Here is a 14,345-nt window from a genome sequence, read left to right as displayed (position 1 = left end):
GGTGTTCTCTCCTGTCTCCTCAGCACGGTGTTCTCTCCTGTCTCCTCAGCACGGTGTTCTCTCCTGTCTCCTCAGCACGGTGTTCTCTCCTGTCTCCTCAGCACGGTGTGCTCTCCTGTCTCCTCAGCACGGTGTTCTCTCCTGTCTCCTCAGTTTACCCCCGGAGCACGGTGTCCTGGAGCACGGTGTTCTCTCCTGTCTCCTCAGCACGGTGTTCTCTCCTGTCTCCTCAGCACGGTGTGCTCTCCTGTCTCCTCAGCACAGTGTTCTCTCCTGTCTCCTCAGTTCACCCCCGGAGCACGGTGTCCTGGAGCACGGTGTTCTCTCCTGTCTCCTCAGTTTACCCCTGGAGCACGGTGTTCTCTCCTGTCTCCTCAGCACGGTGTTCTCTCCTGTCTCCTCAGCACGGTGTGCTCTCCTGTCTCCTCAGCACGGTGTTCTCTCCTGTCTCCTCAGCACGGTGTTCTCTCCTGTCTCCTCAGCACGGTGTTCTCTCCTGTCTCCTCAGCACGGTGTTCTCTCCTGTCTCCTCAGCACGGTGTTCTCTCCTGTCTCCTCAGTTCACCCCCGGAGCACAGTGTTCTTACAGAGGTACACAAGGCTACTAGCCTAGGCTACCTGAATTAATTCACTTTATCATATGTCAATATTATTTCATTGTTGGACTTCAGAGAGAGAGATTTTTGTTCATTTGTATGCAAATCGATAGCGTTAGTTTCAATAGCACAGTATTTGATATATTCACAAGGAGAATTTATTTGCAAATAACTTCAGAAGAATAGGGTGGAGACACTGAATATGGTGACAAAATACCCTTCATTATTAAATCGAGCATAGCCTTAAGATACATTTGTCTATTCGTAGATGTTAATCTGGCCTTGATCAAATTGATAGAGCAAGCCGATGGTTACACAGTGTCCAAAACATTAGGAACACCTTCCTACTATTGAGTTCAACCCCCTTAGCCGTTAGAACAGCTTCCGTTAACCGGGATGCTGGCCCATGTTGACTACAGGGATGCTGGCCCATGTTGACTCCAGGGATGCTGGCCCATGTTGACTCCAGGGAATGCTGGCCCATGTTGACTACAGGGAATGCTGGCCCATGTTGACTCCAGGGATGCTGGCCCATGTTGACTACAGGGAATGCTGGCCCATGTTGACTCCAGGGAATGCTGGCCCATGTTGACTCCAGGGATGCTGGCCCATGTTGACTCCAGGGAATGCTGGCCCATGTTGACTGCAGGGAATGCTGGCCCATGTTGACTCCAGGGATGCTGGTCCATGTTGACTCCAGGGATGCTGGTCCATGTTGACTCCAGGAATGCTGGCCCATGTTGACTCCAGGGATGCTGGCCCATGTTGACTACAGGGAATGCTGGCCCATGTTGACTCCAGGGATGCTGGCCCATGTTGACTCCAGGGAATGCTGGCCCATGTTGACTACAGGGGATGCTGGCCCATGTTGACTACAGGGAATGCTGGCCAATGTTGACTACAGTTGACTACAATGCTTCCCACAGTTGTGTCCAGTTGGCTGCGTGTCCTTTGGGTGGTGGATCATTCTTGTTACACACGGGAAACTGTTGAGCATGAAAAACCCAGCAGCGTTGCAGTTCTTGACACATTCAAATCGGTGCGCCTGGCACCTACTACCACACCCCGTTCAAAGGCACTTAAATCTTTTGTCTTGCCTATTCACCCTCTGAATAATACACAATACATGTCTCAAGGCTTAAAAATCCTTATTTAACCGGCCTCCTTCACTTCATCTAAATGGATTGAAGTGGATTTAATAACAGGTGACATCACTAAGGGATCATAGCTTTCACCTGGCCAGTCTACTATATCATGAAAAGATGTGTTCCTAATATTCTGTCCACTCGGTGTATTTCTAGGTACATTCTAGAGATGGGAGGGGGGTAGATTACAGACAGAGAGCACTATCCACTGTAATAGATCGGCGCAGACACAGATATGCTAGGGTTTGTGCTAATGTAACAAATAAATATTGCTGTATCCTAAACCATACACTTCCATATAGTAAATAGACATTCATGCATTTTATATTGTCAGAATATTTTTTTTGTTCGGGAATATTACGGATCTAGATACCTTTAGCGTATATCTATGGGCCAGCCAACGTTAAGCGCACACGCAGACCGTTCCGCTGCCGCTATACTCTCATACAATTTCCCCGAAGATGGCGACGAGCGGACGTGTTCAGCTGCTCTTACTGTCAGTGTCATTCTGTCTGTGTACCGTTCAAGGATTGAAAGCACCTAGCGGCAATGGAAACGGACTCGGTAATCAGCCAGCAAACCCTCCGGTCCCCGTTAATATTATTATTGGAGCGCCCGGTCCGGTCGCTCCTGCTGCTGTTGCGGCCATGACGCAGCCTCGGAGGGCTACCGGGTGGAAGCTGGCGGAAGAACAGTCCTGTTGGGACGACTTGACCCGGCTCTGTCCCAAACACACATGGAGCAACAATTTAGCGGTCCTGGAATGTTTACAGGACAGAAAGGAGGTAAAACGGGATTTGGGTGGTGGCGACGTGTTTTTGTTCGCGGGTGTGAGTGTGTGTGTGTGTGTGTGTGTTTCTATTGCCAGTCGGATGTCAATGCGACAACAGTCAGGTAGGCATATCTGGAGGAGAGCATGTTATATTCATTCCACATCGTCGGTGATGGTCTTGTTCTCCTAGTAAACATGGCTCCAGATTCTCCAGTGACAGCAAAGCTAATTAGTCTAAATTTAAGCACAAATGCACTGCATTTTTCCCCCCCAATGCAAAGCAAAGAGCCCCGTTTTTCAGCGGCAAATTATTGAACAATTTCTATGCATCACTATAGAAGTCGGACGTATCCTCTGATGTCCCCTGTAGATCAAGGAACCTTCCAGAAGGAAACAGTCAATGGAGTGGAGCTTTTATTTATACTACTTAGTCAATCAATGTCATTTCATTACTAAAACTAGTCTCAAATAACGACAAAAAACATCAATTTCAATAAGCTGACTAATACGGTAATGAATGACGGTACGACCGTTTTTTAGAAGTCTCGTTAGAAAGCATCACGGGAGATAACACTGTTATGGAATAACGCTCAGATTAAAAAACAAAACCCATTGATTTCAAAGTTTTAACACCGAAACTATATGCACAAGGACAGTGATTTACAGAAAACATATTTAAGCCTACTTGAAGAACAATGAAGATGCAGTTTGGTTAACAGAATGAAGGTTTGTGTTGTCGCCATCATTCCGTTAACACGTTTCTGCATCTACACTGTTATTCAAGTAAATGTGTTTTTATTTTTTTTGGTGAAATGTTCTGTGTAAATTGCTGAAAAGAGAAGCGCACTTCCTGATCTGGCCTGGTATTTTGGCTTGGTCATTACTCCATGCAGGGCCACGCTTTGATGTGGCTGTTTCTTGGGTGTGTCATTACCATTTTAACCACAACAAACAAGGCCAGTAGTGAGTACAGAGAGGTAAACTAAGATAGCTTCGCTATGGAGAGAACAACGTTTTTTGAAGTTGAGGACTTCTCCCATCCTTGACTCTCCATCTCCTAGATGGTCAGATAATTTCAGTTGTATGTGTAGTCTGAAGCCTGGGCCGTACTTCCGTACTGGCCCCCCGTGGGAATCGAACCCACAACCCTGGCGTTGCAAACACCATGCTCCCAGTCTGAAGCCTGGGCTGCCCTTGTGTTGAGCCAAGCTAGCACGGCAGACAGCTGGCACGGCAGACAGCTGGCACGGCAGACAGCTGGCACAGCACACAGCAGGCACAGCACACAGCTGGCACAGCACACAGCTGGCACAGCACACAGCTAGCACAGCAGACAGCTGGCACAGCAGACAGGTGGCACAGCAGACAGCTAGCACAGCCGTGCAACTCGAGGCAGAGTTCAGTGCAACTCGAGGCAGAGTTCAGTGCAACTCGAGGCAGAGTTCAGTGCAACTCGAGGCAGAGTTCAGTGCAACTCGAGGCAGAGTTCAGTGCAACTCGAGGCAGAGTTCAGTGCAACTCGAGGCAGATGTGAGATGGATGACACTCTTATGATACTGTGTAGCCTACAGAGTAATGAGAAGAATGCAAATTAATTTATTCACCTTAGCCAAATACATTTAAACTCAGTTTTTCACAATTCCTGACATTTAATCCTAGTTAAAATTCCTTGTCTTAGGTCAGTTAGGATCACCACTTTATTTTAAGAATGTGAAATGTCAGAATAATAGTAGAGAGAATGATTTATTTCAGCTTTTATTTCTTTCATCACATTCCCAGTGGGTCAAAAGTTTACATATAAACTCAATTAGTATTTGGTAACATTGCCTTTAAATTGTTTAACTTGGGTCAAACGTTTCGGGTAGCCTTCCACAACCTTCCCACAATAAGTTGGGTGAATTTTGTCCCATTCCTCCTGACAGAGCTGGTGTAACTGAGTCAGGTTTGTAGGCCTCCTTGCTCGCACACGCTTTTACAGTTCTGCCCACAAATGTTCTATAGGATTGAGGTCAGGGCTTTGTGATGGCCACTCCAATACCTTGACTTTGTTGTCCTTAAGCCATTTTGCTACAACTTTGGAAGTATGCTTGGGGTCATTGTCCATTTGGAAGAGCCATTTGCGACCAAGCTTTAACTTCCTGACTGATGTCTTGAGATGTTGCTTCAATATACCCACATAATTTTCCATCCTCAAGATGCCATCTATTTTGTGAAGTGCACCAGTCCCTCCTGCAGCAAAGCACCCCCACAACATGATGCTGCCACCCCCGTGCTTCACGGTTGGGATGGTGTTCTTCGGCTTGCAAGCCTCCCCCTTTTTCCTCCAAACATAACAATGGTCATTAAGGCCAAACAGTTCTATTTTTGTTTCATCAGACCAGAGGACATTTCTCCAAAAAGTACGATCTTTGTCCCCATGTGCAGTTGCAAACCGTAGTCTGGCTTTTTTATGGTGGTTTTGGAGCAGTGGCTTCTTCCTTGCTGAGCTGCCTTTCAGGTTATGTCGATATAGGACTCATTTTACTGTGGATATAGATACTTTTGTACCTGTTTCTTCCAGCATCTTCACAAGGTCCTTTGCTGTTGTTCTGGGATTGATTTGCACTTTTCGCACCAAAGTACGTTCATCTCTAGGAGACAGAACGCGTCTTCTTCCTGAGCGGTATGACGGCTCCGTGGTCCCATGGTGTTCATACTTGCGTACTATTGTTTGTACAGATGAACGAGGTACCTTCAGGTGTTTGGAAATTGCTCCCAAGGATGAACCAGACTTGTGGAGGTCTACAATCTTTTTTTCTGAGGTCTTGGCTGATTTCTTTTGATTTTCCCATGATGTCAAGCAAAGAGGCACTGAGTTTGAAGGTAGGCCTTGAAATACATCCACATGTACACCTCCAATTGACTCAAATGATGTCAATTAGCCTATCAGAAGCTTCTAAAGCCATTACATAATTTTCTGGAATTTTCCAAGCTGTTTAAAGGCACAGTCAACTTAGTGTATGTAAACTTCTGACCCACTGGAATTGTGAAACAGTGAATTATAAGTGAAATAATCTGTCATCAATTGTTGGAAAAATGACTTGTGTCATGCACAAAGTAGATGTCCTAACTGACTTACCAAAACTATAGTTTGTTAACAAGAAATTTGTGGAGTGGTTGAAAAATGAGTTTTAATGACTCCCACCTAAGTGCATGTAAACCTCCCACTTCAGCTGTATAGTGGTGTTTCCTATAGTCGGCTGTACAGTTTAGCCCCAAATGACACCGTAGTATTACCTACGTAATGCACTATATAGGGAATAGGGCGCAATTTGGGATGCACATATCCAGCCTTCTTTCCCCTGTCGTCCTGGGTTTGTACCATGTTAGTTTTAGGATTGGTTCTGAGCAGGTTCCCGGCATTGACTAGCTCAGATCAGCCATCTTAATGTCCTGTCTGTTTCTGAATCAGAGAGTGACAGGACTGCTGGTGACTCATGTCATGAACTGGCTCCCCTGGGCTGTAGTGAGTGAGTGAGTGAGTGAGTGAGTGAGTGAGAGAGACCCTGTCTCTCCCAACACGTTGGTCACTCTGCTGTTATCCCAGCTCAAAGGGCCTCTCTTCGGCCCCGTACTGTTGTTATCCCAGCTCAAAGGGCCTCTCTTCGGCCCCGTACTGCTGTTGTGGTGACAACTGTTTTTAGGGTTAAGTTAAACTACCTAACTGAGGAACTAAACCAAACCCTAAAATCAGTCAGGCTACCTCTGGCGAGCACAAGGAGGGCTGTGCGGCCCCCCAAAGAAATGCCACCCCACACCATGACTGACCCACCGCCAAACCGGTCATGCTGGAGGATGTTGCAGGCAGCAGAACGTTCTCCACGGCGTCTCCAGACTCTGTCACGTCTGTCACACGTGCTCAGTGTGAACCTGCTTTCATCTGTGAATTTGCCAATCTTGGTGTTCTCTGGCAAATGCCAAACGTCCTGCACGGTGTTGGGCTGTAAGCACAACCCCCACCTGTGGACGTCGGGCCCTCATACCACCCTCATGGAGTCTGTTTCTGACCGTTTGAGCAGACACATGCACATTTGTGGCCTGCTGGAGGTCATTTTGCAGGGCTCTGGCAGTGCTTCTCCTGCTCCTCCTTGCACAAAGGCGGAGGTAGCGGTCCTGCTGCTGGGTTGTTGCCCTCCTACGGCCTCCTCCACGTCTCCTGATGTACTGGCCTGTCTCCTGGTAGCGCCTCCATGCTCTGGACACTACGCTGACAGACACAGCAAACCTTCTTGCCACAGCTCGCATTGATGTGCCATCCTGGATGAGCTGCACTACCTGAGCCACTTGTGTGGGTTGTAGACTCTGTCTCATGCTACCACTAGAGTGAAAGCACCGCCAGCATTCAAAAGTGACCAAAACATCAGCCAGGAAGCATAGGAACTGAGTGGTCTGTGGTCCCCACCTGCAGAACCACTCCTTTATTGGGGGTGTCTTGCTTATTGCCTATAATTTCCACCTGTTGTCTATTCCATTTGCACAACAGCATGTGAAATGTATTGTCAATCAGTGTTGCTTTCTAAGTGGACAGTTTGATTTCACAGAAGTGTAATTGACTTGGAGTTACATTGTGTTGTTTAAGTGTTCCCTTTATTTTTTGGAGCAGTGTGTGTATATATATACAGTAGCAGTTGAACACAGTACTGGTTGGACACACCTACTCATTCCAGGGTTTTTCTTTATTTTTACTATTTTCTACATTGTAGAATAATAGTGAAGACATCAAAACTATGAATTAACACATATGGAATCATGTAGTAACCAAAAAAGTGTTAAACAAATCAAAATATATATTTTTTTATCAGAGTGTGCAAATCTGTCAAAGGCAAAGGGTGGCTACTTTTGAAGAATGTAACACTTTTGGTTAGTACATGATTCCATGGTAAAAATTAAGAAAAACCCTTGAATGAGTAGGTGTGTCCAAACTTTTAACTAGTAAAGTGTTGGTCCCATACGTACAAAAATCCTTACTTCTCCCCCCCAAAAATGAACAAATTTGTTAACATCCCTGTTAGTGAGCATTTCTCCTTTGCCAAGATAATCCATCCACCTAACAGGTGTGGCATATCAAGAAGCTGATTAAACAGCATGATCATTATACAGGTGCACCTTGTGCTGGGGACAATAAAAGGCCACTCTAAAATGTACAGTTGTCACACAACACAATGTCACAGACATCTCAACTTTTGAGGGTGTGCGCGATTGTCATGCTGACTGCAGGAATGTCCATCAGAGCTGTTGCCAGAGAATTTCACGTTAATTTCTCTACCATAAGCCGCCTCCAATGGCGTTTTAGAGAATTTGGCAGTACTTCCAACCCGGCCTCACAATCGCAGATCACCCGTAACCACGGCATCGAAGGACCTCCACGTCCGCCGCCTTAACCTGCGGGATCATCTGAGGAGTGCTAAGGACTATTCCTGTCTGTAATAAAGCCCTTTTGTGGGGAAAACTCATTCTGATTGGCTGGGCCTATGCCTTCCAAGGCCCACCCATGGCTGCACCCCTGCCCAGTCATGTGAAATTCATAGATTAGGACCTAATTAATTTATTTCAAATGACTGATTTCCTTATGAACTGTAACTCAGTAAAATCGTATAAATTGTAGAGTTTTATTTTGTGTGTATTTATGTATTAGTTTTCTTTCGTCAGCCGTGCTGTGCGATTTTCTTAGAGGCTAAGCAGTGAGAACTGGTATAATGTTCATTAAAGTAGAAGATAATTTGTCTTCTGGCTCTGATAAACAAATTGGTAGATTGGTTCATATGTTTCTATTTAACAGTAGTGGCCTCTTGTTCCTTTGTCTCAATGTGATTAGTGTCTGGTTAACAGAGGGCTTAACCTCTAGAACACCCTGTTCTGGGCCCTGGTCTCTAGAACACCCTGTTCTGGGCCCTGGCCTCTAGAACACCCTGTTCTGGGCCCTGGCCTCTAGAACACCCTGTTCTGGGCCCTGGCCTCTAGAACACCCTGTTCTGGGCCCTGGCCTCTAGAACACCCTGTTCTGGGCCCTGGCCTCTAGAACACCCTGTTCTGGGCCCTGGCCTCTAGAACACCCTGTTCTGGATCCTGGCAATCCTTTTGACTTAATAGATACACTCCTGAGATACAGTTCTCCCTGAGTCACTCTCTGGTCGTACTCGGGTACCGACACCCAGCCCACCGAGTCCTCGACCCCCCCCCCCCCCCCCCCCCCCCCCCGTCGTCCTGGTTACCGACACCGAGTCCTCGACCCCCGTCGTCCTGGTTACCGACACCCAGCCCACCGAGTCCTCGACCCCCCCCCCCCCATCGTCCTGGTTACCGACACCCAGCCCACCGAGTCCTCGACCCCCGTCGTCCTGGTTACCGACACCCAGCCCACCGAGTCCTCGACCCCCCCCCCCCCCCCCCCCGATCTAAGCCCCAAATAATGGTTCCTCTGCAGGACAGATCTAAGCCCCAACTAATGGAGGTTCACATGTATTTATAACCGCCAGCTCAAGAACACTAAGACGGCTTCAATAAAAACCAGTCGGGGGTGAAGGTGTGGAGTGAGTGTGTGTGTGTGGAGTGTGTGTGGTTTCATCTTCAGTAAAGACTGAGTAGAAAGCGTCTTGATCATGTAGTCTAATACCTGTGTTTCTCTCTTTCCAGGAAACAGAGATTGCTGTCGACTGCAACCATGTAAGTTCTCCTGTCTCTCTGTCTCTGTCTCTCTCTCTCTCTCTCTCTCTCTCTGTCTCTCTCTCTCTCTCTGTCTCTCTCTCTGTCTCTGTCTCTCTCTCTCTCTCTCTCTCTCTTTCTGTCTCTCTCTGTCTCTCTGTCTCTCTGTCTCTGTCTCTGTCTCTCTGTCTCTGTCTGTCTCTCTCTCTGTGTGTCTCTGTCGCTCTCATGGTCTCTCTCCTTCTTCCCTCCAGTTGCTATGGAACTACAAGCTGAACCTGACAATGGATCCCAAGTTTGAGTCTGTGGCCATGGAGATCTGCAAGAGTACTATCACTGAGGTTAGACTGATACACACACACACACACACACACACACCACACACACACACACACACAGACAGCAACATGTCTTTATGGCTGCAGAGCTGTACCATGAGCCAGATCATGTCAGTCTGTTGATGCTGAGACATTGACAGGGTCCTAAATGGCACCTTGTCCCCTAGAGGGCGCTGCCTGTCCCCTAGAGGGCGCTGCCTGTCCCCTAGAGGGCGCTGCCTGTCCCCTAGAGGGCGCTGCCCGTCCCCTAGAGGGCGCTGCCTGTCCCCTAGAGGGCGCTGCCTGTCCCCTAGAGGGCGCTGCCCGTCCCCTAGAGGGCGCTGCCCGTCCCCTAGAGGGCGCTGCCTGTCCCCTAGAGGGCGCTGCCTGTCCCCTAGAGGGCGCTGCCTGTCCCCTAGAGGGCGCTGCCCGTCCCCTAGAGGGCGCTGCCTGTCCCCTAGAGGGCGCTGCCTGTCCCCTAGAGGGCGCTGCCTGTCCCCTAGAGGGCGCTGCCCGTCCCCTAGAGGGCGCTGCCTGCCAGGTCATCAACTCAGCCTTTCCTTCTCAGCCAGGTCCTTTACTCAGCCTTACCTTCTCAGCCAGGTCCTCTAGCCAGGTCCTCTAGCCAGGTCCTCTAGCCAGGTCCTCTTCTCAGCCTTTCCTTCTCAGCCAGGTCCTCTAGCCATCAGCCTTTTCTTCTCTTCCACTGGATGTTTTTAAAAGGACAGGTTGTCAGAGACGATAGAACTTCATCCAATCCATTATAAAACACAGCGTTTTGTTACAGGTTTTAACTCCTCTCAAATCCGATCCTACTATTCCATCCTATTAACAACAGTCTGTTTTAACGTCGCCTTAGTGGTGTGTGTGTGTGTGTGTGTGTGTGTGTGTGTTGTATTCCAAGGAGTGTGTATTTCACCTCTGTGTGTGTGTCCTCAGATTAAGGAGTGTGTATTTCACCTCTGTCTCTCCGCCCCCCCTCAGATTAAGGAGTGTGTATTTCACCCCCCCCCCTTTCAGATTAAGGAGTGTGTATTTCACCCCCCCTCAGATTAAGGAGTGTGTATTTCACCACCCCCCCCCCCCAGATTAAGGAGTGTGTATTTCACCACCCCCCCCCCCAGATTAAGGAGTGTGTATTTCACCCCCCCCCCCCCCAGATTAAGGAGTGTGTATTTCACCCCCCCCCCCCCCAGATTAAGGAGTGTGTATTTCACCTCTGTCTCTCCCCCCCCCCCTCAGATTAAGGAGTGTGTATTTCACCCCCCCCCCCCCAGATTAAGGAGTGTGTATTTCACCCCCCCCCCCCCCAGATTAAGGAATGTGTATTTCACCTCTGTCTCTCCCCCCCCCCCCTCAGATTAAGGAGTGTGTATTTCACCCCCCCCCCCCAGATTAAGGAGTGTGTATTTCACCCCCCCCCCCCAGATTAAGGAGTGTGTATTTCACCCCCCCCCAGATTAAGGAGTGTGTAATTCACCCCCCCCCCCCCAGATTAAGGAGTGTGTAATTCACCCCCCCCCCCCCCAGATTAAGGAGTGTGTAATTCACCCCCCCCCCTCAGATTAAGGAGTGTGTATTTCACCTCCCCCCCTCAGATTAAGGAGTGTGTATTTCACCTCCCCCCCTCAGATTAAGGAGTGTGTATTTCACCTCCCCCCCTCAGATTAAGGAGTGTGTATTTCACCTCCCCCCCTCAGATTAAGGAGTGTGTATTTCACCTCCCCCCCTCAGATTAAGGAGTGTGTATTTCACCTCCCCCCCTCAGATTAAGGAGTGTGTATTTCACCTCCCCCCTCAGATTAAGGAGTGTGTATTTCACCTCCCCCCCTCAGATTAAGGAGTGTGTATTTCACCTCTGTCTCCCCAGATTAAGGAGTGTGTATTTCACCTCTGTGTGTGTGTCCCCTCAGATTAAGGAGTGTGTATTTCACCTCCCCCCCTCAGATTAAGGAGTGTGTATTTAACCCCCCCCCCCCCAGATTAAGGAGTGTGTAATTCACCCCCCCCCCCCTCAGATTAAGGAGTGTGTATTTCACCTCTGTGTGTGTGTCCCCTCAGATTAAGGAGTGTTCGGAGGAGGAGCGTGGTAAGGGTTACCTGGTGTCCTGCCTGGTGGATCACCGTGGTAACATCACGGAGTACCAGTGCCACCAGTACGTCACCAAGATGACCTCTGTCGTCTTCTCAGACTACAGACTCATCTGTGGCTTCATGGACCAGTGTAGAGAGGACATCAACGCGCTACGCTGTGGAAGCATCAACGTTGGAGAGAAGGTGGGATGGGAGAGTGTGTGTGTGTGTGTGTGTTGTTGTTATAGAGATACTCATAGGTAGGAAGGGGCTGAGCCACCCCCGGTCGTCTCTCTGAGTTGTCTAGTGATTTTGGTTTGGGTCTCAGGTCTGTACTGAAGGATTTATAGTGTGTGGGAGGACAATCCAGCTCTGTATAGGTTGGATTACCAATGCTGTTTTTGTTCTTCACTGGTTGGCCCTTTTTTTTTTATAGATATGGGTCTTTATCAAGATGGGGATTTGTTTCTTAAATTCTTTGTGGATCTGTGTGATCTGAGGGAAATATGTGTCTCTAATATGGTCATACATTTGGGCAGGAGGTTAGGAAGTGCAGCTCAGTTTCCACCTCATTTTGTGGGCAGTGTTGCACATAGCCTGTCTTCTCTTGAGAGCCATGTCTGCCTACGGCGGCCTTTCTCAATAGCAAGGCTATGCTCACTGAGTCTGTACATAGTCAAAGCTTTCCTTAAGTTTGGGTCAGTCACAGTGGTCAGGTATTCTGCCACTGTGTCCTCTCTGTTTAGGGCCAAATAACATTCTAGTTTGCTCGGATTTTTTTTGTTAATTACTTGGCACATTGGAAAGAATGATCGTTTTTGTTTTCTCATGATTTGGTTGGGTCTAATTGTGTTGCTGTCCTGGGGCTCTTACCTCTGGTTATGGACACTTTAAGCAGCAATAAACCTTCCACGGCCTGTTCCTCGGACAGCGAACCTCTGCCAATATCTACATTTTCTATCCCTTTGATCAGCTCGCTCTCTGAAAGTAAAGAAAATAGCCTCTTTTTATTATTGTTGTTGTTGTAGATATGAAAACAATAACTGAGATATGGCCGTTCAATCTAAAGCAGCAGATGTCATTTTCAGGATCCGTCAATACAGCACAGAAAGCTTACCACCAGACTGGTATTGTGGTTGTTCATTAGGTGATGGGGAAATATGCAATATTGTATATACAAAATAATATACTGACCTTCCTTGAGAATCCATCTATATCGCTAAAGATGACAATGGTGTATCTCGAAGAAAAAAAGCATTGGGATTAAAAGTGAAATGTTGAATCTATTTAACCTGCTTCATTATTAATGTGTTACCAGTTGATGAAGAACAACTCCCATTTCATACATCATTGAACATTTGTCTTCGAGTAAGTAAGAATAAAAAAAAGTTAAATTATTTCTTAGATTTGATGGATACTTTATACATCTTTGTACCTTTTTTATCAATTTATGATTTGTATCAATGTGGACGAGAGATGAGAGCAGGAACAGAGTATTTTTGCCGAGCAGCGAAGCTGGATCATTCTGGCAATGATACCTGCACCATCTACATGCTGCCAAGGCTCCCTGACTCGTCTCTGCCAAGGCTCCCTGACTCGTCTCTGCCAAGGCTCCCTGACTCGTCTCTGCCAAGGCTCCCTGACTCGTCTCTGCCAAGGCTCCCTGACTCGTCTCTGCCAAGGCTCCCTGACTCGTCTCTGCCAAGGCTCCCTGACTCGTCTCTGCCAAGGCTCCCTGACTCGTCTCTGCCAAGGCTCCCTGACTCGTCTCTGCCAAGGCTCCCTGACTCGTCTCTGCCATTGTACACGATGGCCCATTGCTCTGAGACTTCCTTTGACCATTCTAAAGCCCGCATGGGGCATCCTTGCCTTAATGGCCCTGACTTTCTGCTCTAACTCTTCATCTGACATATCAGAATAGCCTTCCCTGACAGACATATTGTGTTCTTTCACCCAGCTGTAAACAAAGCAAACCGTTACACTGTCATGAAATATGATTATATATCGACTATGAAACTAATAGGACGTGGCCTGGTTATGAGTTGCCATGAAATATGATTATATATCGACTATGAAACTAATAGGACGTGGCCTGGTTATGAGTTGCCATGAAATATGATTATATATCGACTATGAAACTAATAGGACGTGGCCTGCTTATGAGTTACCATGAAATATGATTATATATCGACTATGAAACTAATAGGACGTGGCCTGCTTATGAGTTACCATGAAATATGATTATATATCGACTATGAAACTAATAGGACGTGGCCTGCTTATGAGTTGCCATGAAAGAAAGTTAGATTAATTCAACTGAAAAGGGCAAGAACAGGTGTTCTAGCTAAATGCTTTTGGTTAGCTTGAGAATAATAATTGCATGATTTATCATTCTACTGTGTGTGTGTGTGTGTGTGTAATATAGTAGAATGTTATGAACCGACACTGAATCGTAGGAGCTAACTACTAGCTATGTAGAAGATGGATGGAAGAACACCCAGTACTAACCCTAACACTAAACAGTCCTTCTTCGTTGGTGTTGGATGGAAGAACGCCCAGTGCTGTTTACCTGAGATGACATCACCACACAGTCCTTCTTCGTTGGTGTTGGATGGAAGAACGCCCAGTGCTGTTTACCTGAGATGACATCACTAAACACAGTCCTTCTTCGTTGGTGTTGGATGGAAGAACGCCCAGTGCTGTTTACCTGAGATGCCATCACTAAACACAGTCCTTCTTCGTTGGTGTCCGCTATAACTTC

The 14,345-nt window shown here is 47.4% G+C and overlaps 1 protein-coding gene across 1 annotated transcript in view; it reads left to right on the top strand.

The window, feature by feature from the left end:
* Positions 1 to 1,937: 1,937 nt before the first annotated feature.
* Positions 1,938 to 14,345, top strand: part of LOC106588060 (Golgi apparatus protein 1) — a 55,761-nt gene continuing 43,353 nt past the window's right edge. Inside the window, exons 1-4 of the mRNA XM_082969890.1 lie at positions 1,938 to 2,526; positions 9,186 to 9,215; positions 9,449 to 9,535; positions 11,573 to 11,788. Of these exons, the coding sequence (XP_082826016.1) occupies positions 2,203 to 2,526; positions 9,186 to 9,215; positions 9,449 to 9,535; positions 11,573 to 11,788 (657 nt within the window). The 5' untranslated portion in view covers positions 1,938 to 2,202. The remainder of the gene's footprint in view (positions 2,527 to 9,185; positions 9,216 to 9,448; positions 9,536 to 11,572; positions 11,789 to 14,345) is intronic.

This window comes from Salmo salar, chromosome 26 (assembly GCF_965601325.2).
Source record: "Salmo salar chromosome 26, fSalSal1, whole genome shotgun sequence".
In the NCBI taxonomy this organism is placed as follows: domain Eukaryota; kingdom Metazoa; phylum Chordata; class Actinopteri; order Salmoniformes; family Salmonidae; genus Salmo; species Salmo salar.
The sequence above is the reverse complement of the archived record's forward strand: the minus strand, read 5'-3'. Positions and strand labels throughout refer to the sequence as shown.